The 27,643-nt window shown below is 39.4% G+C and overlaps 1 protein-coding gene across 2 annotated transcripts in view; it reads left to right on the top strand.

Moving 5' to 3' along the window:
• The window catches only part of IPO11 (importin 11), a 114,969-nt gene that overhangs the window by 48,844 nt on the left and 38,482 nt on the right, over positions 1 to 27,643 (top strand). For both annotated transcript variants that reach the window (XM_049795341.1, XM_049795342.1), the window contains 7 exons: positions 2,311 to 2,426; positions 3,964 to 4,040; positions 19,145 to 19,224; positions 19,803 to 19,883; positions 23,391 to 23,486; positions 24,299 to 24,412; positions 25,221 to 25,342. In XM_049795341.1, coding sequence (XP_049651298.1) covers positions 2,311 to 2,426; positions 3,964 to 4,040; positions 19,145 to 19,224; positions 19,803 to 19,883; positions 23,391 to 23,486; positions 24,299 to 24,412; positions 25,221 to 25,342 — 686 coding nt within the window. The remainder of the gene's footprint in view (positions 1 to 2,310; positions 2,427 to 3,963; positions 4,041 to 19,144; positions 19,225 to 19,802; positions 19,884 to 23,390; positions 23,487 to 24,298; positions 24,413 to 25,220; positions 25,343 to 27,643) is intronic.

Genomic DNA, 27,643 nt, shown 5'->3' with positions numbered 1-27,643 from the left:
GCCACACTATTTCTGATACAGGCCAGGATGCTGTCGGCCTTCTGGGCCACCTGGTCACACTGCCAGCTCATATTCAGCCGGCTGTTGACCAACACGCCCAGCTGCTTTTCTGCCAGGCAGCTTTCCAGCCACTCTTCCACAAGCCTGTAGCGCTGCATGGGGTTGTTGTGACCCAAGTGCAGGACCCGGCGCTTGGCCTTGTTGAACCTCATACAGTTGGCCTCAGCCCATTGGTCCAGCCTGTCCAGATCCCTCTGTAGACCCTTCCTACCCTCAAGCAGGTCAACCCTCTCTCCCAACTTGGTGTCATCCGCAAACTTACTGAGGGTGCACTCGATCCCCTTGTCCAGATCACTGATAAAGATACTAAACAGAACTGGCCCCAGTGCTGGGCCCTTGGGAACACCACTTGTGACCGGCCACCAACAGGACTTAACTCCATTCACCACCACTCTTTGGGCTCAGCCATCCAGCCAACTTTTCGCCCAGTGGAGAGTACACCCTTCCAAGCCATGAGCAGCCAGGTTCTCCAGAAGAACGCTGTGTGGAAACTGTGTCAAAGGCCTTACTGAAGTCCAGGTAGACAACATCCACAGCCTTTCCCTCATCCACTAAGCAGGTCATCTTGTCATAGAAGGAGATCAGGTTGGTCGAGCAGGACCGGCCTTTCATAAAACCATGCTGACTGGGTCGATCACCTGGTTGTCCTATACATGCCACTTGATGGCACTCAAGATGAGCTCCTTGAGTGGTTTTGATTCTTGATGGTAACTTGCATCTCTTCCCTATTTTTCCCTAATTCCTCTAGAGGCTTACTGTAATATCTTGGCAGAGAATTTTGAAAGCCTATAGAAATTATTAGCTGCTTGCTTTATCCAGAGTTCATTAAAATTAACTGAATTTCTTACCAGTGAAGGAAAAGATCTTGGTATAATTAAATAATCCTGGAACTTGAAATATCTAGAAATATCTGCTGTTGGCAGTAAAAAGGCTAATAAAATGCAGTATGTTCCTGAGAAAAGATTGACAAATAGAACAATACATGGTTATATTGCCTGCAGAGTCCATGCTATTAAGTACTTATTTAATATGGACTATATGCTATCCCACCTTCTCCAACCCCTACTACATCTCAAAAAGATGTAGTAAGACTAGCAAAAGTCAAGATCAGTGCTTCTAGGATATAGGGCAGTATCCATACAGGAACAGACTGAATGTGTAGGCAGTCTTGAACTTGCGGAAACACATGGCTGAGAGGATAGTATTGTAGAGGTTAACAGTGGAAGGGGAATGACTAGACATTACAAATACAGGGAAAATTAGTGTTCTTTAAAAGTGGAGTTAGTTTAAACAAAGACAAATTATATTTTCACAATAAACAAATTTGGAACTTCTTGTTACTGGCCCATGTAGGTGCCAAAAATATAGGTGGACACAAAGACATTAGACAAATTTATGGAAGATTCCATTTCTTTTAATGCAAGTTTGTTTAAATAAACAAATAATTCCACAAAGAAGCCTTAACTTGGAAACATCATGTAATTTTAAACTTAATATTTTCCGAATACAGTATTTATGCAAAAGCAGCATTCAACTAGCTTCAGTTCTCTTAAGTAGTAATATTACAAAATAGTTCCCAATTTAAGAATTCCATTCCTTTTAGGATTAGTTTTAATTTATGATTTGTTTCGAAAATAGTTATCTTTAGCTCATTTGTAAAAACTGGGTTTTCTTATTAAATGATTGCTGAAAAAATTCTTTACTCTGCATTCTTGGGAAGATATCTTTGTGATGGCTCATGGATCATTTAAAAAAATAAATCACTGTCATCAGTCTCTGAATATTTGTGTAGCAACAAAAACAAACCCTTCTCTTGGTTCTTTAGAATATGTCAAAAGATTTAGTATGTGGTAAGGTCCAAAAAGTAATTCTTTTCCTGATCTTTAAAACACTTTTTTCAGCATTTAATCATTTAGTATTTGTCAGAGCTGTGACTTTTCCCAGAAAGAGAATAACCAGTGAATGTTTTTAGGAATGTGTATTGTTTATAACTTTTTCTTGCAGACCATTTATAAGCTGCTTTTTTCAAAAAAACTTACATAATTTTCTCAAGACATGTTGAGAGAAAGCTCAGGAGTGTCAGACTATTTTGTTGTTGTATGAAATGGATGCAAGTTCAGCCTTCGATATCTTGAATGCATGTTTACTGTATGCAAATATAACAGCATCACAGATCTCTTTCAATGCCATTCTTGAAATGTTTGATTTGCAATTTTTAAAGTATTTTACACTTTTTATTTACTTTTATAGGGACTGGGAGCAGAGAGCAAAAATCTCTATCCTTTTCTACTTCCAGTTATTCAGCTAAGTACAGATGTTTCTCAGCCTCCACATGTCTATCTTCTGGAAGATGGTTTAGAATTATGGTAATGTTCTTTGTCAGTTTCTAATTTTTAAAATGTTATTTTTGTATCCCCAGATGAAAAAAAAATATTTAAAAAGATTTTATTGTAGTAAGAATTTATGTTCTTGTTATCTTGCATTGAGATCATCTATATCATAACTTTTTTCAGGAAAGATGAGGTTAGGAAGTTAATGAAAGAAAAATAACTGAGTAGGTAATCCATTTTCGGGCAGTTCATATTGAGATACAGTTCTGCTGTGATAAGGAACAGCAAGACACAAAGTCTAGACTCGCAATAATGCGCATGCTAAACTAACAATTTTATGTGCTTGACTTTGGGAGCACAATAACCCAAAGATTTTCAGAGCTGGTTGCTGGAAGAAATGGCAAGTTTACAAGGATAAAATGCAGAAGTTATCTTCCAGATCTCAAGCTATTTGGTGACTGAATATAAAACAAGAAATGGCACTGTGATCAGTTTACCGTGAGCCTAATTTGTTTGGTTTTGGGGCAGCTGACACTTTATGAGGAGGAAACTGTTACCTGGACCAAATTCAGCACATCTTTCCTGCAGAACAGGCATATATTGAGTTTGCCTTGAAATAGTGAGGGATTCCTTTGATCTAAATTGTCGATGGGCATTTGAATTACAAATACTTAACATACAAATGATCTGTTCTATGTGCAGCAAAACTAAGATTTATAATGCTGGTGGGGCAGCAAGTTGAAGTGCAAGATCTTCACAGAATTTGAGACAGGGGCCTCCTTAATGTATCAGTTTAGTACCTTTATATCTTCTTAATAATACTGGTCTTGAGGTTGTTATTCTAATGCCTATGCAGAAGAATGGTATTTTAAGATGTCCTAGAGCATCAGAGGAATCTGGATGGAGCTGGCAGAGACAGCTTGGACTCTAATGGCTTTTGAACCAAGGGCAGGAGAACAGCTAAGATACTTTACATAATCAGAAAAGTTAAAGACAATAATCCTACACCTATGATCTAGGAACAAACTGGAATGTGTTGGTGTGGCTTCAAGTATGAATTTAATTTATAGCTACTGTTTTCAAACATCAGGAATTTTAAATTGTTACAAACAATGTTGAGCATATAGTTATGCTTTTATGTATGGTAATCAATGCATCATTTCAGACCTAAAAAAAAAAAAAAAAAGTAAAGGTTTGAGCTGGTTGCCATCACAGCTGCTTCTCTGAGCTGTAGAACACTACATGCGTTGTCCTTATACCATGAATATCCCTCTGTACCCACCTTCTCTGAGTTCAAGTTGTGTACTTAAACATTCTCATCACTGCATTTTGGAGGTTACGTTGTCTTTATAAAAAGCCAGTAGCATGTTCTTCTTTTCCTACCTTAGCCAGACCCATGCCTATACTGATGGGTGTCTTGTAAGGACTACTGCTGCATTTGAAATATACTTCAAGTAATTGTTACACATTATTTAAGATGGTTACTAGAAGTTACAATGTTTTACATCTGTCAGAGTGATTGCTCAATGTTATTCATAGATTTTATGAAATATTTTGCTTAATCTGTTCTTAGGTTAGTGACATTGGAGAATAGTCCATGTCTTACACCTGAGCTCCTGAGAATATTTCAGAACATGTCTGCACTTCTTGGTAAGGCTTTAATAAAATTTCTGGGGTTTTTTTTCTACTGCTTGTGTTCATGCATTAAGTAATGCTGCTGTGGCTACAGGACCTAAGGGGGCTTGCAAAATTGTAACTATTAAAAAATGAAAAACAGGTTTGTATTGTTTCACTTTCCCATCTTTAATATTTGTTATCTACTTACCCTGGTTCTCTTTTTTTAATAACTTGAAGCTGCTTTGTACCCAAAAGATAAGACGAATTTCAGTTTATAATTTCAGAGGGTTTTTTAAGAAGTTCCTGAAATTTAACACCAAATGTGCTGAATTTTAGTGATACTGATTATATGGAATATTTGCCTGTTCTGCTTGCAACCAGAATGTTTTGTAGTCTGAAGAGTTGAAGGTTCCATTATTAGCTTTTCCATTATTCAGTTAGTAACTATGTAGGATGTTTTCAAATTACCTAAATATGTCTCTAAGTGCATCAGTCAAGCAGCACTGAAATTAAAAGCAGTAGTTTTGCCTGAGTTGTTGACAAAATACAAACTTATTAATGAAGCTTAAGATTCAGTGCTTAGGAAATACTAATATTTGGGGTGCTTTTGCTTTTTTGATAATTACAAGGTTTATAAAAATTTTGTGGTTTAATTTTATTATGTAAACATGTTTTTGTTTAATGAAATCTTTTGTAGGCTGTGGAGCTAATACAGCAAATTGATTTGGTTTTTAGAGGAATGCGCTTATAAAATTGCAGAATTTAGCTTTTTAATTGTTTTCAGCATTTAATGTTTTGGTTTGACTAAAGGTCAATAGAAAGTTACATCACAGTGGGTAGGTGCAAGATCACACCTTCTGTTACTCCTCTGTGTATACTAGAACTCTAATGACAAAACTGCTCAGGAAAGTAGTGTTTTGTAGTGGTTTTAGTATTTAACTCCAGAGCTACCTCTTAAGTTTTGTAGCTGCCAAATACTTATTATTTCTCTTCATTCATGTCTACACACCTACCCTTCCTCCTTGTTCTGTGTTAGCAGTAGATAGTATTGGCTACAGGAAGCTTGCACTATACAAATGGTTGTGATTTTCGTAGTTGTGTCATACTGCCAATCTCTTTGAGTTAAATTCAGAAATACTCTGTATTTATGGCGTGTTTACATTTGCCACTGCTATTTTCTCCCCACCCTGTCCTCCCTAGTTGTCATGTGGTACTTTTCAGGGACGAGAAGAGGAAGAATGGAAACCTTGGAATACTCTTTGTTGTGGTTTAACCCCAACAGCAACTAAGCACCACTCAGCTGCTTACTCTCTCCCCACCCACCCAGTGGGATGGGGGAGAAAATCGGCAAAAGAAGTAAAACTCATGGGTTGCGATAAGAACAGTTTAATAGAACAGAAAAGAAGAAACTAATAATGATAATGATAAGACTAATAAAATGACAACAGTAATAATAAAAGGATTGGAATATACAAATGATGCACAGTGCAATTGTTCACCCCCTGCTGATCGATGCCCCTGCTGATCAATGCCCAGTTAGTCCCCGAGTGGCGATCCACCCAGTTTATATACTGGACATGATGTCACATGGTATGGAATACCCTGTTGGCCAGTTTGGGTCAGGTGCCCTGGCTGTGTCCCCTCCCAACTTCTTGTGTCCCTCCAGCCTTCTTGCTGGCTGGGCATGAGAAGCTGAAAAATCCTTGACTTCAGACTAAACACTACTTAGCAACAACTGAAAACATCAGTGTGTTATCAACATTCTTCTCATACCAAACTCAAACCATAGCCCTGTACCAGCTACTAGGAAGACAATTAACTCTATCGCAGCTGAAATCAGGACAGTATCCACCCCTTATTCTATACCATTGATGTCATGCTCAGTTTCCATACCTTCAGTTACACCCCAGTCAATCATCATCACCTTTTCTGTCCCTTTGAGATATATAAATGATATATATTTATATGTATATATGTATATACACACAGAGATATCATTGCTTGAGTTTATGGGTCGTGCTCATAAAATGTTTCTTGAGTTCATTTAGTTCCCAACTCTGGGCTCCATCTGTCATATCAGTTTTTCTGGGCAGGAGTGATGGTGCACAGTCCTCAGGCGGCAGAGCAGGATTGGGCTTCAGTGCGGTGTGACAAGCAGGTCACATTGAACACAGCAGGAGGATGGTGTGCACCATTGGATTGCTGCATGCTGGAGTCAGTTCTGGTTCCATCACTACTGTGCTTCACTGAGTTTTATCACAGTTCATTCTTGCTTGATCTAAGTGATTCTTACTGTAGTACTATGGATATAGCATAGAACAATTATAGTAACGATAACATACAGTAGCAGGGTTATATAGCAAGTAATATCATATGGTTTAATTCTGGCTATTCTCACCTAAAATCAAATCCCCTTGAGGCACACATTGGACTTCCCCATCTTCTTGCATCCCCCACCAAGTGCACCCAGGTTCTTGAGCAAAAGCAATCTCATGAATGTGTTTACCTTTTCCTGAGACAGGAGTAACCCAGACTGTCTTCCCTAACATATTTTTTATGTGCACTACAGGGACTTTATCCCCTTCTACAGTACACAAAAATTCTCACTGGGCAGGCCCCTCTGGCAGATCCTCTGGTATTGACTGACCAGGTGGCTTTTGCTAAATGTGTATCCCACTGTTTGAAGGTTCCACCCCCCATTGCTCTCAATGTAGTCTTTAACAGTCCATTGGGTTGTTCAATTTTCCCAGAGACTGGTGTATGATAGGGGATATGATACACCCACTGAAGGCCGTGCTCTTTGGCCCAGGTGTCTATGAGGTTCTTTCAGAAATCAGTCCTGTTGTCAGACTCAATTCTTTCTGGGGTGCCGTGTCGCCACAAGACCTGTTTTTCAAGGCCCAGGATAGTGTTCCGGGTGGTGGCATGGGGCATGAGATATGTTTCCAGCCATCCAGAGGTTGCTTCCACCATTGTAAACACAGAGCACTTGCCTTGGTGAGTTTGTGGGAGTGTGATATAGGCAATCTGCCTGGCCTCACCATATTATATTTCAGCCATCATCCTCCATACCACAGGGGCTTTAGATGCTTGGCTTGCTTAATTGCAGCACATGTTTCAGATTCATGGATAACATGTGCGATTGTGTCCATGGTCAAGTCCAGCCCTCGATTGCAAGCCCATCTATATGTTGCATCTCTTCCCTGACGGCCTGAAGTATCATGGGCCCACCAAGCCACAAATAGCTCATCCTTACATTGCCAGTCCAGATCCACCTGAGACACTTCAATCCTGGCAGCCTGATCCACCTGTTGGTTATTTTGATGTTCTTCAGTGGCCCGACCCTTGGGTTCGTACTTTTACAACCAGATTCTCTAGCTGGGACGCAATATCTTGCCACAGTGTGGCAGCCCAAATGGGTATACCTCTGCGCTGCCAGTTGCTCTGCTTCCGTTGCTGTAACCATCCCCACAGGGCATTTGCCACCATCCATGAGTCAGTATAGAGATAGAGCACTGGCCACTTTTCTCTTTCAGCAATATGTAATGCTGGCTGTATGGCTTTCACCTCTGCAAACTGAGTGGATTCACCTTCTCCTTCAGCAGTTTCTGCGACTTGTCGTATAGGACTCCATACAGCAGCCTTCCACCTCCGATGCTTTCCCACAATGCAACAGGATCCGTCAGTGAACAGGGCATATTGCCTCTCGTTTTCTGACAGTTTATTATACAGCAGGGCCTCTTCAGCATGTGTCACCTCCTCCTCTGGCGACATCCCAAAATCTTTGCCTTCTGGCCAGTCCATGATCACTTCCAAAATTCCTGGGCAACTGGGGTTTCCTATGCGAGCCCGTTGTGTGATCAGTGCAACCCACTTACTCCATGTGGCATGAGTTCCGTGATGTGTAGAGGACACCCTCCCTTTGAACATCCATCCCAGCACTGGCAGTCGGGGTGCTAAGAGGAGCTGTGTTTCGGTACAAACCACTTCTGAGGCAGCTCAAACTCTTTCATATGCTGCCAATATCTCTTTTTCAGTTGGACTATAGTGAGCCTTGGATCCTCGATATCCCCGACTCCAAAACCCCAGGGGTCAGCCTCAGGTTTCCCTGGCTGCTTCTGCCAGAGACTCCAGGTAGGGCCATTCTCCCTGACTGCGGTATAGAGCACATTTTTAGCATCTTGTCCTGCACAGACTGGTCCAAGGGCTACTGCTTGAACAGTCTCCTGTTTAATTTGTTCAAAGTCTTGTTGTTTCTCAGGGCCCCATTTAAAATCGTTCTTCTTCCAGGTCACTTGATAGAGAGGGCTTACAATCAGACTTTATTTTGGAATATGCATTCTCCAAAAATTCACAACACCTAAGAAGGCCTGTGTTTCCTTTTTATTAGTCGGACACATAGCTGCTATTTTGTTGATCACATCCATTGGGATCTGACAATGTCCATCTTGCCATTTTATTCCTAAAAACTGGATCTCCTGTGCAGGTCCCTTGACCTTACTTTCTTTTATGGCAAAACCAGCTTTCAGAAGGATTTAAATTCTTTTCTTCCCCTTCTCAAAGACTTATTCTGCTGTGTTACCCCATAAGATGATGTCATCAATGTATTGCAGGTGTTCCGGAGCTTCACCTTTTTCCAGTGCAGTCTGGATTAGTCAGTGGCAAATGGTGGGGCTGTGTTTCCACCCCTGGGGCAATTGATTCCAAGTGTACTGTATGCCCCTTCAAGTAAAAGCAAATTGTAGATGGCTCTCTGCTGCCAGAGGGATGGAGAAAAATGCATTAGCAATGTCAATTGCGGCATACCATTTGGCTGGCTGCCTTTGACTCTAGTTCGTATTGAAGTTCTAGAATATCTGGAATGGCAGCGCTCAGCAGTGGCGTAACTTCATTCAGGCCGCAATAGTCAACTGTTAGTCTCCACTCCCCATTAGACCTTCCCACTGGCCATATGGGACTATTAAAGGGTGAGCGAGTTTTGCTGATTACTCCTTGGCTCTCCAGTTGACAAATCAACCTGTGGATGGGAATCAGCCTCGGTTGGTGCGATATTGCCACCAGTGCACCGTTGTGGTAGAAATTGGCGCCTGTTGTTCTTCAATCCTCAGCAACCCCACAATCGAAGAGTCTTGAGAGAGACTAGGCAGGGTAGACAGCTGTTCAGCGCCCTCCGTCTCCAAGGCAGCTATACTGAAAGCCCATCGATACCCCTTCGGGTCCTTAAAATACCCTCTCCTGAGATAGTCTATGACAAGGATACTCGGAGCCTCTGCACCAGTCACAATGGGGTGTTTCTGCCATTCATTCCCAGTTAGGCTTACTTCAGCTTCTAATGCAGTTAACTCTTGGGATCCCCCTGTCACACCAGAAATACAAATGGGTTCTGCCCCTTTATAACTTGATGGCATTAGAGTACACCATGTGCTGGTGTCTACTGGAGCCTTATACTCCTGTGGGTCTGACGTGCCAGGCCATCAAATCCACACAGTCCAATACACCCAGTTATCCCTTTCCTCCACCTGGCTGGACGCAGGGCCCCTCTAATCCTGGTTAGAGTATCCCGTACTCACTTCTTGTAATATTGGCTTAGAATTCACTTCAAGAGGATCAGAAATAAGATCAGCCCTTCTACTCTGTTTGGAAACTGGAGTAGCATTTTTCCTGGTAGAATACCCTTTTGTGGTGGTTTTTCCTTGCAACTCACGTACCTGTGCATTTAGGACCAAGGTGGGTTTTCCATCCCATTTCATCATGCCCTCTCCATGGTCACATAGGTAAAACCACAAGGCACCTCATGGTGTGTACCTTCTTTATTCTGTCTCTCAGGCAGAGGAGCCCTCACTCCTAATAGCTGAGACATTGGTTCTTACAAGTGGGGTGTAGGATGTATCCTCTGATTTGCTGGACAGCCTGGGACAGCTTCTCCATAGCTGAAATGCAAGCTTGTAGGGAGGAGGAAGGATTTTCTTCTTATTGACGGAGTTGGCGAGCCACTTCATCCACTGTTGGTGCCTCTTTGTCTTTCCAGGTCATTATTGCTAGTGAGTTGGCATAGGATGATGGTGTGCTCCGTACAAACTTCAACCACATGGGTCATGTGCAAAGATCCACTTTGTCTGGATCTTTGGGTAATTGTGGGTTGTCCAGGTCATAATGAATCGTCTCTAGTATGGCTAATTCCTTCAGATATTGGATACCTCTCTCCATGGTGGTCCACTTGCTTGACTGACATATAACAACTTTGTTAAATAGTGTGATGGGTTGACCCTGGCTGGATGCCAGGTGCCCACCAAAGCCGTTCTATCACTCCCCCATCCTCAGCTGGACAGGGGAGAGAAAAACATAACAAAAAGCTTGCGGGTCGAGATAAGGACAGGAGAGATCATTCACTAATTACCGTCACGGGCAAAACAGACTCAGCTTGGGGAAAATTAGCTCAATTTATTACAAATCAGCCAGAGTAGGGTAATAAGAAATAAAACAAAATCTCACAACACCTTCCCTCCACCCCTCACTTCTTCCCGGGCACAACTTCACTCCCGGATTTCACCACCAAGCGCCCCCAGTGGCACAAGGGGGATGGGGATGGGGTTTTTGGTCATCACATGTTATTTTCTGCTGCTAATCCTCCTCAGGGGGAGGGCTCATCACACTCTTCCCCTGCTCCAACGTGGGGTCCCACCCACAGGAGACAGTCCTCCACAAACTTCTCCAACGTGGGCCATTCCCACGGGCTGCAGTTCTTCACGAATTGCTCCAGCATGGGTCCTTTCCACGGTGTGCAGACCTTCAGGAGCACACTGCTCCAGCGTGGGTCCCCCACGGGGTCACCAGTCTGCCAGAAAACCTGCTCCAGCGTGGGCTCCTCTCCACAGATCTGCAGGTCCTGCCAGGAGCCTGCTCCAGCGTGGGGTTCCCACAGGGTCACAGCCTCCTTCGGAAACACACTCGCTCCAGCGTGGGGTCCTCCACAGGCTGCAGGTGGATATCTGCTCCACTGTGGACCTCAATGGGCTGCAGGGGGACAACCTGCCTCACCATGGTCTTCCCCACGGACTGCAGGGGAATCTCTGCTCCAGTGTGTGGAATATTTCCTTCCCCTCCTTCTTCACTGACCTTGGTGTCTGCAGGGTTGTTTCTCTTACATGTTCTCACTCCTCGCTCTGGTGGCTGTTTTTCCATGTCCCAACTTTTTTTCCTTCTTAGAAATGTTATCACAGAGGCATTACCACTATTGCTGATTGGCTCGGCTTTGGCCGGCGGTGGGTCCGTCTCAGAGCTGGCTGGTATGGGCTCTCTCGAACACAGGGGAAGCTTCCAGCAGCTTCTTACAGAAGCCACCCCTGTAACCCCCCTGCTACCAAAACCTTGCCACACAAAACCGATACAAATGGGTACCTTTCCTTCACACTTGACAAGAGTCACCTCCAGAGGCTGATGGCTTGTGTCCCTTTTCTAATTACCTTGTCAATGCCACCTTCCCTGGCAAGTGATCCTTACCTTCTAACTCCAAGCTGTTAGCCCCATTGTCCCAGCATCATGCTGGCAAGGAGCCAGGTGATAATATGCTCACCTATACAGCGGCCGAAATCTTTTCACATATCCCACAGCTCACTCAAGGATGGGGATCAGGTGATTACCTCTGGTTCTGCCTCTTCCTCCTCTTCCCGTGATGACCCTGGCTCATTTTCCTCCTTCGCCAAGCGAACTGATATTTTTGTATATTTCTTCTTCTGTACGGTGGCAACTGATACTGGTGCAGGTTGGTCCACTGGTTCATTTACAGTACTGCTTGCTGAGGTTTGGGTAGCCACAGTGCTTGTCGCCAAGGTTTGGGTAGCCACAGTGCCTGTCGTCTTGTTAGATGCAGAGACCTTCTCTTCCCCTTGAGGGTACTGAGTGGTGTCAAACAAGGCTCGATAGGCATGGGCCAGGCCTCAGCACGTTGCAGTGATTTGTATCTCTCTGGAGTTGCCGGGGTGACAGCATATCTTTTCCAAATATTTTACTAGTTCTTCTGGATTCTGCACTTGTTCAAAGGTGAATTTCCAAAACATCGGTGGTGTCCACTGTTCTGGGTACTTGCCCATACTACCCCACACACCCTGCCACTCATAATTATCTAGCCTTGGGACAGATCTCTTGAGTGATCTTCTTAAATAGTTATTTAACCTTAAACAAGAGCTGAACCGCATTCAGGAGCATGCTAATTCCTAGCAGTAGGGCTAGGACTGTGCTGGTCTCAACATCCCAAGGGTATTCAAATTTTTCAAAATTCTCAAATGCCATTGTAACTGGACTGAAGGAGAAGGGAAAAGGGAAGAAGGGTACCCCACCCATAGACTGGCTCTCAGAGGAGGAAAGGTAAATGGTGTAATTATTAATAGTTTCCCACAGATGGCTCCTGAAGTATAGAGGTGACAACGCTGAATGCAAATACCAGATTAATCCCACAACCAATAACTTTATTATACCATAAACCAGTGTTGCACAATACATCAAAGCAAAAAACTTAATCCACCTCCCATGGATGGTAACCAGCAGCACAGGGACTACATACAGCAAGTGAGGTGATACATACAGAACTTTAAAAATGAGAGCAACAACTCTAAGAACACATAAATTGAACACATAAATCAATATGGTGACCTGCAACTATTAGACCAATATAATGAATGCTTGTAACAAATTTGTTTTAACAAGCTGTGGGCAGGTTTGTTGTTATCTCAACCCTTTCTGCCCCGCGTTGGATGCTAAAAAGGACTGTCATGGTTTAACCCCAGCCAGCAACTAAGCACCACGCAGCTGCTCACTCACTCCCCCACCCCATGGGGGAGAAAATCAGGAAAAGAAGTAAAACTCGTGGGTTAAGAGCTGTTTAATAGAACAGAAAAGAAGAAACTAACAATGATAACACTAATAAAATGACAACAGTAATAATAAAAGGATTGGAATATACAAGTGATGCACAGTGCAATTGCTCACCACCCAGTTAGTCAATTGATCAATGCCCAGTTAGTCTCTGAGCAGCGATCCCCCCAGTCCCCCAAGTTTATATACTAGACATGACGTCCCATGGTATGGAATAACCCTTTGGCCAGTTTGGGTCAGGTGCCCTGGCTGTGTCCCCTCCCAACTTCTTGTGTCCCTCCAGCCTCCTCGCTGGCTGGGCATGAGAAGCTGAAAAATCCTTGACTTTAGACTAAACGTTACTTAGCAACAACTGAAAACATCAGTGTGTTATCAACATTCTTATACCAAACTCAAACCACAGCCCTCTACTAGCTACTAGGAAGACAGTTAACTCTATCCCAGCTGAAACCAGGATACTCTTCTAACAAAAGGTGGAGGTATTCAGGAATATTCTACACTTGTAGAAATTTCCTTATTTTGTGAATTAATCCTGGAGAATAGATGCACTTCTTTGGAAAAAATGAATCCTCAAGAGAATGTTTCTTGTTCTGAAAAATGGAAGCTGCTGTATGATGCTGGTAGAGCAAGTAGTGCAGTTAAGCTAGGTAGGTTTTCCTTAAGGTGCGACTTCAGCCACACTTATGTCCAAAATGTTCTGGGTTAGGTTTTTTTTTTTAAAATCAGGGATGGGGGTGAGTGGCAAAACCAGCAGCTGATCTGTAATCATAGTTGGATTTCCTCATACAGACTTCTAATACTGCTTTACTTCCTGAGCATTTTTCTGAGAAACTTGAGTGTCATTTCAGTCAAAAATTTTGATTGCTGTAGGCCAAAATGATGTGCGTTTTGCCAGAATCTGGAAACCATTCTGGTATGCTCTTTGCCTGCAATTCCCTTCTGTTTACATCAGGAGAATCTAGCTGGACAGCCTCCACATGACATGGCCACGGCACTCTGATGTTGAAATAGAGCTTGAATCTTGGATTAGTGCTAACCTTATTATAAAACTTGGTAGTTATAGAAACAGTACAATACTGCCATCCAGTACACCTCGGGCAGCCTACGTCATTCCTTCAGTATACTTGAAGAAAGGATACTTCGCTTAAATCCAGTGTAACAGCACATTTTAAGGTGCAGTCACTTGCAGAGGAAAATGTACTGATCAATGAAGATTAACTGAGCACGTTAATTAATCGTTCAGTCTTAGTTCTGTAGTAGAGTTTCTCCAGTGTACAAGAGGCATTATTCACCTGAAAGTTCCAGCACTTAAGAACAAATGCTTCCTATCCTTGATGCAGAGACTGACACTAGGCCTAGTAGATGTAGAAATAGAACGTATGTTTAGACTCAGCGTATTGCTAAATAAAAGACTCAGGAATTTGTTAGAAGGTTAACAACTGTCTCTATAAGTTGATTTATGTAGACAAGCCAAGGACATAAAGCACAAGATTCCTGTGTCTGTAATATACGACAAGATAACATGCCCTGTTTGAGGAGGTATTCTGTTTGATAAGAAAATATGTTCTGTCTCTTGTGATGACTGAGCCAAAAGCTAGGTGATAAGCAGAGAAGTTGTTTGTGGGGCCCAGAAGAGGATCGTACTGCGCAAACTCATACAACAAGGGTCAAACAGCGGACAAGTGAGGAAGACTATGGAAGACCACCAGAGGACTCCAGAAGACCACCGAAGACATCCAATGCACTTGCGTAAAGGACATTTACATATGCTAATGATTTCTCGGAAAGTTAATGAATATGTATATCATTTCTCGGAAATTCTATGACTATGTATGTAAGAGATGTATTTAACCTATACAATTAGTCCCAGCCGGCAAGCACGTTTGGAGGAGCGATCCCCCGTGCTTCCAGCACTGCAATAAAGAATACTTAACTCCATCACTGAATGCTCAAGAAACACCCTCACCACAGTGACGTAGTTGTCAGGACAAGGTGTTTTAACTGGGAAGTCTGCCATTTTCAGTTGGACAAATGCAGAGATCCATTCAAATTTTGAGATCTTCAAATTTAAAGTTTCAAAACTGCAAAGTCTTGTGTGCCTTAACTATCTGAGATAAGGCAAAACAGAAAATCTCTCTGAGACTGGTTCTCAATTCAGTCGTAAGTTATTGAAGTGGAAGCCAAAGGGCACATACGGTGAAGGGAAGTTCTGAGTAGATGACTGCCTTGCTTATGTCTTCTGGAGCAGGGTGGAGAACTAGAAACAGGGTGCTCCAGAAAATTATTTTGTTAAAAATAGAGTGTAAGGAATATGAACCTCCTGACCTTTAGTTTCTGAATTTATTCTTACTAAATGGAATGACTCTTAATACACAGGTAATGTAACTATTTTTCTGGTGTGTTTTACTGCTCCATCAGCATTTAAGTCCTTCAGAAAAAGTGTCCTATTAGAGGTCAACATTATTGAACTAAAAGAGCTGGAAGGGAGGAAGAGAAGAAGTTCATATATGAGATTTTTGGACATTAGAGGTGTATAGCAGACTGTGTCCTGCTGAAGAGGAGGAAACAGATGTGGCAAGAAGTCATCAAACTAGAGAGGGAGAGAAGATGTTTAATTATCTTCATAGCCAAATTATATCATTTTTAAGCATTATTTTATCTTGTGTAAGTGTTACTTTGTAGAGGTATTCATATACAATAATAGGGGATAAATTTCTGTGGTAATTGAACAGTCTATGTTAATAGATACAGTGCAGCTTTGATAACTCAGACCTAAAGGGACTGTAGAAAATAATATTGATAACCTTTATATAAAAGTAGACAGTTTGGTTATGTTTAAGGAGGTACGGACAAGCTGGATTGTGTATTATTCAGGTTGTTGGTTATTCACTGTGTTGTAGCTTTTGCTTTGTGTTAATGGCCTTTGTGGGCAAGGTCCTGTGGGACTTGGTTGTGACTGTACACAATTTTTCAGAAGATTCTGGCGGTGTGCAGTGATAGATTGCTGGTTCTGATTCAGAACCTTTAAGAGCTATTTGAGTGTCTAGTGTTTCCCATTGGACTTGGGAGTTTAGCTTAACCATCAAAGTACAAACTTGATTTATGATTTCTGTATCATAGCAGAACATTTTCTTCAGCAAAGTGATATAAAACTGAGTGAGATATACTGTGTGCAAATTATGTCTGGGAGTTTTTGAAGTGTGCTATGGATATCACTTAATAGAAAGGTGTTGCTGTGGGGTTTTTTCCTGTTGGTGAATACATATTTATATGACTGCAAATGAATATATAATCTGTTGCACAGGGTTTTTTAAGTGCTCTTAAGATGCTTGCCAAGACTATGTTCTGCACAAGCACTTGTCTTTCACTGCTTCCTTGCCCACCAGTAATACCTTAAAAACCTGAACTTTGAAGGCCTCTATGCTACCTCCTCTCGTGCTTTCTCTGCTGGAGCCAATTGTCTTATTGACAAGAATATACATTCAGTGTTCTTTGACTTTAATTCCTAACTTAAATTTACAGCCTAGAGAAGTAATTGCTTGCCATTGGTTTTCCTGCATCTTTTTAGGAGACTTTTTTTAAAACATGCTTATCTGTTGGCAAGCAATTCCAATGTGTGATGTATAAAAAATTGGTTTGAGATATAGTTAAATTTTTGAGATTCGTTCATTGATACTAGGTTTTTCATTATTTGAACATGCCTTTGCCATGGCCATATCACAGGCCTGTGCCGTATGTCACCATAGATACATGTCAGTGCAATGACATCTCTTTAATTTTTAAGTCAACTGAAAGGGGAAAAAATACAGAAATGTTTTTGAGTTTTCTTTTTTAACTAATCTGAAAGTAGCATATAGTTGTTCCTTTCCAGATCTATTGGTCCTTCTTGAAAGTGCCTTTCATAACCATTTCAGGATACTACTGCTGTTGGAGCTGGATGTCAGTTGTACAAATCAATTAGATTTGCCTTTTAGAATAAACAATGCTATCCTTAAATCTTAAAAATACAGGACCAGAATCTTGCATTTGATATGAAGGCTCGATTTCACTTGCATAACTGACATTCCTTCAAAGATTGTGATGCTATCACTGACGTACAGTAATCGTTCATAGCATAATTATCATATTTGGGTTTCACATCAGCACTGCTGCTGATGTTTAAATTCTGTTGAAATATAATTGCCCTACAGAAGGGGTTGCAGAGGCTCTTTATCTCTCGGTGCAGCAGATTGAATAATGTGGAATGGAGGAATACATCAATTCTCTGAGAATTGGTGCATTTCTGCAAAGTGACTGCTTAAAATGACAGCTGAAGCTGATACAATTTCAGGTTGCGAATATGGTCAAAGTCAAGACGTAACCATTTCAAGAAGCATCAGATTTAATGTGTCTGTGCTGTACTTCTAAAGGTAATGGCAAAAAGCAGGTTACTAGAATAATTATCCCCAAGAAAACCCAGAGAAGCGCACTAGTTAATTCAGAAAAAGATAAGTTTGATACAGGAAAATGTGGCAAGAGAATTAATGCATAATTGGTTTTTAAATATAATCAGTTGAAGGTAGTGTTTTTACTAAACATTGAGCTTTAGTCACAGATCAGTGACTGAAATTCTGTTGTTTCCACAACATCTATCTTACCTGTTTTTTTCCTTCTGGCCTCAAATAAGTTACTTCTTGCAATTTTGCTACTCATGCTTTGTTACCTTTTTATCAGTTATCACAGATTCACAGAATGGAAAGTTATAGAAAGCTTGATAGCCCTTCATGTTTATGTGATCATTTCTTTACAATTTATCTGCTGCATCAGAGTCTGAAACTTAAAATATGATTGTATCCAGTAAGAAGAAAAAAACCTGCAGACCTCTAAGGAGAATGCAGTAACTTCAAGAAATGTGTAAGACTAGTAATATGCTACTAAAGCTAATTTTTAGATGCCTTTGGAATCTTTTGATGAGGATATTGGATGGACAAGTGGAAAATAACCTCTTTGCAAGTCAAGATATGTTAATATTCAAAATAAGTGATAACAGGACATGACCTGTTCGAGCACTGAGATATGAAAGTAGTCATGCATTCAAAGCTGTCTGATGGCCATGTCAGATAACAGGAACATTAGTGTTCTGTCTGATGGGAGGGAAAAGAAGAGAAACTGCTAAAACTCCCCAGAACTTTTCAGATATTATAATGGAAAACCAGCCATAGTTTCTGTTATGTGATATTTTTTGTGGATTTTTTTGTATATAAGCATAACTAGGTGTAAGCCACACTTTCATACAGGCTGTGTTCATGTAAGTTATGGAAGACATACCAGCTCTTAGGCAGCTGCTGGTGTTAGTTTAATCTGGTAAGGAATTTTATTTAAAACTTGCATAAAAGTATTTTCCTATTGGGTATCCATGATGATTTTATTGGAATATTAATTAAAGGTGGTGGAGCAGAAGTCCACTTACTGTACCAAGAATAGTCTGTCTCCCAAACTGCTTTTAAGAAAATTTAGCAATTCCTTTGAGGGTTTTTTGGTCCTCTGTTTTGTTTTCACAAAACAGGCTGTTGGCTTTCTGCACTAGTATCATCCTCTATGTGAAACTTTGAAACCTTTTTGTTTTGCTATGAATTGTGTTTATAGATGTTCAGGGTGATTTTTTTTAAAACAGTCTTACAGGTACTGCCTGAGGACATGTCTTTTTTCTCTCTTCAAACTGTTGCTGTATACCATCTTCTGTGTGTATCTGTCTCCTTAATGGATATGCTTTCCTTCCTGAAATACTCAAAGTATGGGCTAGAGCTCAGCGTGTTTCAGTCCAAAAGCTCAATGTCATTTGATGTGGTACCTGTGTCAGAAGAGCAGAGCTCCAATCTTTATTTCATTCTTTCTACCCAGCATTTACTGACTCAAATGTGAGATAAATCATTTATCAGTAATTGCAGGTCCCTTAAGTATGTGTTTCATTTGTTCCATCTTCAATATCTTCTTAGTCCGCTATCACATCTAAAACTTGACTTATTTTTTTAGCATTGGCTTTTGAGGTCATAGGATTTCTTGTGCTTCCATTTGAGAACATGAAAGTTGTTATCATCCCTCTTTCATTATTGTCTCTGGCAGGGAGACAGAACCTGAATGGTACTGCATTTAAAATAACTTTTTTTCTATTTGTAGGCACCTGGCACTTAAAAGCTGTGTGAGGAAAAAGACTTCTAGAAGTAAATCGGTTTAGTTATACTTCAGTTTGGTGATGAGGTTCTGAATTGTGACTTCTTTTTTTCCAGACCTGAGTTCAGAAAACCTCAAAAATTTCTTTAAGATCATCAATGCTTATATTTTCTTATCATCATCTGAATTTTTACAGGTATGTTACCATTATATATTCATATTAGCACCTTAGTTCCCTATTGGCAAACTATTTTTTCTCTCATGTTGGAAAACTTTGTACACACAAACATCTATACTCTTATTTATGTGTATACAAGCATATTGTTCTAATGTTAGCTTTTTATGGCACATGGTGGACACTCAAATCAGATTTGAGAAAGTTTATTATTTAGAATTAACATTTTGTGGATTATTTAGTACTCTGGTACCTGAAAAGGTCCTATGCAGGGTAGTAATAGTTACTCTAATTATCCTACCAGATTAAAATTATAATCATAAATTCTAGCAAAAATTGGAATGCAGATAATATACTTTGTTCTCACATCTTCATTAGAAAATTCATTGAGACTCATTGCTTAAAAAACCAGCAATGTTAAAAAATCAACAAAATGCTTAGATTAGATTTTAATTAGTTCAGGAAAGATGAGCATTTTTAGCAGATATGATCTTTGAAGAGAAGATGTGTCTTTGGACATATATAGTCCCTCATGTGTTTTGAAATATATACATAGATACAAAATGTGTTTGCATAATACCTCAATCATTTCATTTCAGACATATGCTGCTGACTTATGCCGGTCATTTTGTGAACTTTTGAAGGACATAACTACTGAAGGTCAAGTTCAAGTTTTAAAGGTAGAGCGTAATAAAAATTATACTTGGATATTCAGCTCTGTACATCAATTATTTTTGCTAGTGTTTTGTCAGGTTAGAGTAATATTTTCAAGAATGGTGAATGTAGGACATGAAGAAAACAGTTTATTTAGCACACATTGACATTGGAGTCAGTGGTGTTTTAAACTACATATTTAAAGTGTGTGTGTGTGTAGAGAGAGTGTGTATATGCACACATGTATTTTTTTAAAATACTACTTTTCCCAAAAGAATGTCAGTATAGCCTTAAATAGAGCACCCTGAGAGATAATTACCAAACACACTCTTCCTGTACCCTCTCTGTAGTGCTTTCATTACTTCATGTGATTCCAAAGTGTTGTCCTTAGATAAATCAGTTCTAAGCTAGTTTGAGTCCTCTCTGTATAGATAGATTTAGATTAAGAGTCCCTGATATCTTTCTCCTATGATTATTTTCTAAATTACTAGAGAAAGGTGGTTAGTGAGGGCTTGGATCTTCATGAAAATAGTTTGTTCTGCAGCCTGGCAATAGCACACTTAAACAGCCAGATGACCAGTCACTGCATTGCAAAGATAATGCTATGTATAGAAAATCTCGAGACCACTGAGTTGCAAAACAAGGGACTTGGGTGAAAGTAACTTGATTTAATCTTTGTCTATCAGTGGACTCATGGAACTTGTAGAAAGCTAATCGAAGTTGTTTATTTCTAATTGAATTTTAGAATGGAGAAGAGTGCCACAGTATAAAACAGAAGATACTTACACTTCTAATTAAAAAATAAAAGGGCAAAATCAATCTCATCAATGAGTTTTAAGAGTTGTCCTAAATCAGTTTTCAGCTTGGTTCAGAATTCAGAAAAAAATTTCATTACTCAGACAAAAATGCAACATTAAGAAATGATTCAACTGTAAAATCAAAATCATGCTTGTGTGTTAATTTGTGTTCATTTGGAGTGTTCCTAATAAAAAATGTGCAAAGATAATTATCTAATTGCTCTTTCTAGCCATCCAAATTTGAGTTTTGTCTGTACCCTATCAACCAGTATTGATCCTTTTGCTAATACAAACATTAATAATGTTATATCTACTATTAGTTTTCCTTGTCAGTATTCAGTACCAGTAAGAAAAATAATCATAGTTCAATTTTTGTAATGGCACATTTGAAAAACTGGCAAGATAAGGGTTAAGTAGTAAGTCTGCAATGTATATGTATTATTATAAAAACTGTTAAGGTGATTTTATGATAAAATTAGCACCAAATGATCAAGGTTCACTTTCTATTTTTTCTGCATTTCTGTATGACTGCTAGAACCTAACAGGTGTAGAGCCAAGCTTTTCCAATCTTTATTGAATGTTGGATGTATGTGCTCTCTATCACAGTCCTTTGTGTAGCATACCTGCACTTGTACCATGACATAGTGTTCAAACAGTCTTTGCTTTTGGCATAAGTTGCTATTGTAAAGGCAACAACTGCTTAAGTAGAGTTTTTCAAAGTATTCAGTACTTTCAAAGTACTAAGAAACTGTTTTCACATAAACTTCAAATGGTATTATGAAAGAGATGGTATGAAATTCATAAGCTTTTGAAATATTAAGCATGATACTTTAAATGTGCCTTTTGAAGAATTTCAGGAAATAAAGTTGGAGTATGCACTGAAAGATACTTGAGTAGTAACTGTAGTGTGTTATTAGTTATGTTTCCATTGGCTGCACTGACTGGAAACTCTGTTGTTTATAAAATTTGGACTTGAATTCAGTTCATTATAAACACAATGGAGGAAAAAAATTAGATCCCACCTACCTCTTTGGTGGGTTGCACAACTGCTTGCGGAATCCCAGGACAGAAAACAACAGAAGAAGTTGATAGTCATCCCCATTTGTAGTTCCTGCTGTGAGGAGCTTAAGGACTCTAGTTCTGGAATTTAACATGTCAATTCCTCTCTATCAATGCTATTATTTAGAGTCTATAGTTGAGCAAATGTTTGATGCAGCAGATCTCTAAAGTGGAATGATGCTGCTAATATAGTATTATTTATCCATTTGGTTCCCAGTGTGGCCTTGCATTAGCCACAAGATTTGTCCAGTATGCTTTCCTAGTATACACCTTCCTAGTATCCCTACCTGTGTCCAGAGGGGTAACTGAGCTATAATCCATGCAAGTATTTTTACAAAAAGGAAAATGTTTTGTCAGGTGTCACTATGCTGACTTGTTAAACAAAAAAACCCTAAGATAAATATTGGGAACAGAAACACCCAGGAGTGTTCTCTGATATATTTTCCTACAAACAGTTTTGGCTGGATTGAAAATAAATATTAGAACAGTAAATAAAAGGATAAGGTTGAAAAACACTAATTTGCACTGATAAGATGATTTATTGCAATATTGCTGAGGCTTGATGTGACTTGATTGTCTAATTATCCAAGACAGACAGTATAAGGTTTGAAAAGACTCCGTACAAGGACAAATGAGTTAGCAAGAACTTCCAGTACCTGGAAAGGATGAGTGAGGGAAAAGTTATGTTAACATCTATATAACAGTATATTAAAGGTCAACAAAATCGGGAGGCATTGAAAGGGGTTAACTGCTGAACATCTGTCTCAAGGCAAGAAGTAGATGGCATTAAATGAAGCCAGTAGGAACAAAGATCAAAAAGAAAAAAAAAGATTTAGGGGAGACTGGACAAGAGCACAGAAGAGTATTTCCTTGTGGAAGTCCCTCTGAGCTGAAAGTAGGTGGAAACTGAGAAGAATGTTTAAGGGAGGTACCTTTATGGTATCTTTATATGCTTTATACACATCAGTGTATAGATGTGTGGTCTCTGTTTTTGCTTACCTGTAGGAGTGAACAGGTATTAGCCCATTATTCTTACAGCCTCTTCCCCTCTTCATCTTGGTACAAGGGGAAAGCCCAAACAGCTGGGTGAAAGAAAGCCTGAAGAACATGGAAAAAAAATTGCTTCAGCAACAGCTCATGGGGGAAGAGAAGAGCTTAGAAGCAAAGGCTAAAGAATGTAAAAACTGGGAACCAGAGCAGGGTATTAGGAGTATCACATCTGAGAGCACTTGTGGTTACTTGATTCGCTGCAAAGAGATGGTAGGTCCTAATCTTCAAAAAAGTGACAGGACAAAGATATGGAAATAAGCCTTAAACTGTTGGTATTCCTCCCTGCCAACCCATGTCATCCAGCTGCTTTTCCTGGAGCCTTATCAAGGTCCTTCCTTCCAACCCACCTCATCAACTTTGCTGGGGCCAGGAGGAGGCTGAGGAGGAGGAGGTGCTTGGCTAGGTGGGTTTCTCTTGGCATGTTGGTTTTCATCAAGTCTGTTATGCAGATCAGGTTTGCAAAGTACTTCACTAGAATATGCTTTTAGCAATCCTGGTGTTTGCTGGTATTCAATGGTAAATATCCTACCAGGACTTTATGTATAGACTAGTATATGTAGTTTTAAAGCTTCAGGTAAGATTTTAAAATGTACTTTACTAATTGTCTAATTTGTTCTTGTTCTTAAGGTTGTGGAAAATGTCCTAAAAGTAAACCCTGTTTTGGGTCCTCAAATGTTTCAACCCCTTCTGCCATCAATAGTCAGGGGGATTATAGATGGGGAGGTAAGAGTTACTCTTTAACTACTCTCTACTTTCCCTTTTGAACAGGAAAGTACATTCTGTAATCTGGCCTAGTTTTTTGTGTGTTGATGTTCCATTTTCTCTTGCTTTAAGTGTATCTGATAGAACTTTGACAGCTATTTTAAAAGTCTGTAAAAGTAAGAGTAGCACAAGAGTTAAAGCAACATATCCATCACTTATTTTGTCATCTACTGTTTATTTTAATAAAACAACACAAATTTTATTCTGCCATTCCTACACTATTAACACTGATGCTTAGTTAGATCCTTTGTAGGTGTTGGGAGTTTTTTGTTGGGGTTTTTTTTAAAGACACCTATACTACGGCCTTTTAAGTGTACCTGCACCAGAGAAAAGCAAAGGTATAATAGTTTCAGTGAAATAAGTAACAACTTCAGAAATACTAAGCACTTCTTAATGTTACTAAAATTGTAAATAGTAATTTTAAACCATAACCAATTTTGAAAGTAATTTTTTTCCAGTACAATATACTGTTTATTCCTTAAGGTGCAGGTTTTTAAATTTAAAGTAGAATCACCTTGCAAGTTGTCTTGGCTGTTTGGAGGAAACTGCCTTTGAGATTTCCATAGTTTTCCTATTGTAAGAATTGAGAAACTCTGGTAATGATTGCTCGCACTGTCATGTGCTCTTAGAGGCTTTTAAATTACAAGCAGTAATTTTAAATTTAATAAAATACATAAAGGATGCATGCAAGTATTTTCCATGTATTTCTGCTCTACATGTTAAGTATTTTTCTCTTAATTAAAATAAGCCCTCTTGGTTTACTTTTGTTTCAGAGATATCCAGTGGTAATGTCTACTTATCTGGGGATCATGGGTAGAGTTCTACTACAAAATGCAAGGTTTTTTTCATTACTTCTGAACCAGGTGGCTTGTGAATTGGGTCAGGAGGTAAGGATTTTTTTCTTGGTGTTTCAGCTGTATTGCATGTGGAAGTCTTGCATTCTTTTGACCTGAAAGAACTTCTCCCTCTGTTTTCCATGCTTTTTTTCTCCCCAGTCCACCTTGGAAAGGGGCCCTTTCCCCTCCTTCATGTTCTCACAACTACCCTAAAACATCTCATTAGAATTTTTATACAATATTTAAATTGTCTTCCCGCTACATCCCACAATAAGCCAGATAAACCCCATTAGTTTGCATGGTATTGCAGGGTGTTTCTTTCTTTGTGCCATCTTGATGGGTCTTGCACCAGGGATAACGGTCTAATCATTCTCTGAGTTCCTGGGCGTATCAGGTTCAGTAGTGTTCTGCTACAAGTGTTCTACTATGTCTTTAAATGAAATTTTAGTAATTTTTCTTAGGTATAGTAGAGTTTTCAGACAGGTAAAGATGACTTTTTTTTTTTTTACTTGTCACCAGTGAAAGTAAAACAGAGTAAGTTCACATGCTTCCTATGTATTAGACAGTTACAGAAAAACTGTTTGGGTAATTCACCATTCTGAATCAGTTCTCTGTCCATGAATTGAATGCATTTCTAACTTCTAGGTTCTAATTAATGGTGAGGTTGTTCAGGGTCTAGAAGCACTGTCATAGAAAATTTAACAAATACCTGTTGCTTGCTATTTCTGTCAGGTATACATAACTGTATGGTATCTTTTCCAGATGAATAATGTATTCAGTTGGTAGAAAAATTAAAAGAAATTATTTTCTAAATATGCCGAAGTACTTTTGAAAAGGAATGTTCTGTTTCCTATTGCAGTTGGACCAAATTCTTGGTAACATAATTGAAATGTGGGTTGATCGGATGGATAACATCACTCAGCCAGAAAGAAGAAAACTTTCTGCTTTGGCATTGCTTTCACTTCTGCCATCATTGAATAGGTAAGCAAACATACAATGCCTTAAATAAGAATGCTTCAAAGGCCCTTGAGATGATTTCTAAGGTATTTCACAATTCCACACATACATATTCCAATATAAGTAGTTTTGTTGCCTCTTTTTTTTGCCAAGAGAAACTTAAAAATGTAGAATTTTCATGCTACGTTATATTAACTTATTATGTGGCTTCATAGCAATATAGTCACCTTTCTGCTATTGCATGGAAAATGTCATTTAATAAAAGTGAGAAAACAGCACTGCATATTTTATTGTCCATTCTCATATTAATATTGAACTAGCTGCTTCTCTCATCTACGATTATATAGTTGCTTTAGTTGGCTTGTTAGTATTTTGGTGTCCCTTCAAGGGAACAACGTTCATTCAGTTTTCTTTCCTGTTGTGGGTAGATCTGAACTTTCATCCTGGTTTTCACCTTTAATGTTAAGCGGAAGAGTTGCTGTGAGAGACTGAAACAGTTTTTGCACTGTAGATTTCTATAGCAAGCAGCTTTTACTATTTTCCTTTCTCTAGCCATTGTCATTGCTGAATATACATACAAAATGAAAGTTTTTAATGAAAATGCTGAATAGTGTTACATGGACTTCTAAGTTGTCTCTACTAGAATTCATGTGTAACAGATGTTTAGGCAAGAGTTCAGTCCGTATTTACCTTCAGATTATTCTTGTCTCTTTGAAAGTCAGGAAGACAAGACTGCATGAGTTTGTTTAGTCTGCCGGATTTCCTGGGATGTCTAAAGTATTGTCCAATGGGAATTTAGATGTTGCTCACAAATCCTAAAGCTATGTTAGTATCTGTAAAACTGTAGAATATGTAGTCACTACCTAAAAAATCAGGGAACCCTTATACATAAAACTTAGAGGCTTCATTCCTTTTAATGTGCACAGAAGCTTTCCTTTTTTGTCCTAGATCATCAGGACAAACATCTAGCCAAAGGTGAACCAAGCAGCTGCTTTAAGAGAAAGCTTTTGGTTTTTTTAGTAAATGTAACAATGTTATATTACTTATGAGTATATTTGAAATGTTCTTAAAGAGGTGCTGAACTACAGGTCTGTCTTACTGTGAAGTTTCTTTTAAAGAGAGGAAGGAAAAAAGAAATTGCTTTAGATAACTGTGTTATTTTGAACTGCCTTCAGCTGCTCCAAACTTCCTGCTGTAAGAGCCAGTTACTTCTGGCAGTCCTTATCATAATAAAACCTCCTGCAAATGACAGCTTTATGTTTCAGATACTCAAACCATTTAAGAAAGCCGCTTCTCAAATAAAAAGCCTCTCTTTAGTGGACATATTTATGTCAAAGCTATGAAAATTTTATTATACAACTGATAGACTGCCAGGGCCAAACATACCTTCAGACAGAATGTGTGAAATTGATTGAAAGTGATTGTTCCTTATACTACCAAACAATGTGAGTCACTCTGGTTTTTCCATTTCCTAGGGATTATATTACATATGCTTGCTGCATGTCACATCTGAAAGTTTTGTTAAACATAAAATTTTTCAAAAGCAGGCTTCTCCTGCAAGTCGATTTGCAAAGCTTAAGCAAAAATGTTTTAAACATAATAAGGTATTTAAACAAAATATTTTGATTCATATAAACAACATTTTCAAGAAAAGCTGAAGTATTTTTTCTTGTTGGAGTACCTTGCCAACCATGTTCCTGATTAGGTATTACTTTGGACAGCCAAAGCCAGTTCAAGATTTCTCAGCTGCACAGACAGAGCAGAACTATGTCTCCTGAGGATAGCCATGAGATGGGCTTGCTTGGGAATGCCAAGCTGAGGGTGAGGTTCTACCCTCAGCTTGCTCCTGTACAACGGTCAAGGCTAGTACCAGTGGCAAGCTCAGGTTTTCAAGATTCAGCTATAGGGAAAACAGGCGTCTGCACTGTGTCTAGCACTTCCTGAAGATTTTGCTCTTTTTGCTAGTTGCTTCCTCTAGCCTATAGCTGGAGCTGTCCCAAGAGCATCAGGTTATTTTAGAGAGGAAAGGGAGGGAACAGACAAAAGTACTGGAGGAAAAATGAAGATAACATGTGTCCTTATTCTTCCCTCAGAGTTGCTTTATGGATAAAATGTTGGGGAAAATATTAAGGGGTGACTTTTTTTATTCTCCCTCTAAACTCCATAGTATTACTTCATTGCCTTTAGGTACTTTTCTAGTTAGTGGTCGTGTTTATAATTGCGGACTTGGGACTTTCTGCTTTTTAGGGGAAGCCAAAGCTTCCATCATTATTCATTTAAAACCAGTATGGCAAAAATATTTTCCTGGTTCAAATATAGTGCCTT

Source organism: Accipiter gentilis, chromosome Z (assembly GCF_929443795.1).
Source record: "Accipiter gentilis chromosome Z, bAccGen1.1, whole genome shotgun sequence".
Classification (NCBI taxonomy): Eukaryota; Metazoa; Chordata; class Aves; order Accipitriformes; family Accipitridae; genus Astur; species Astur gentilis.
The sequence above is the reverse complement of the archived record's forward strand: the minus strand, read 5'-3'. Positions and strand labels throughout refer to the sequence as shown.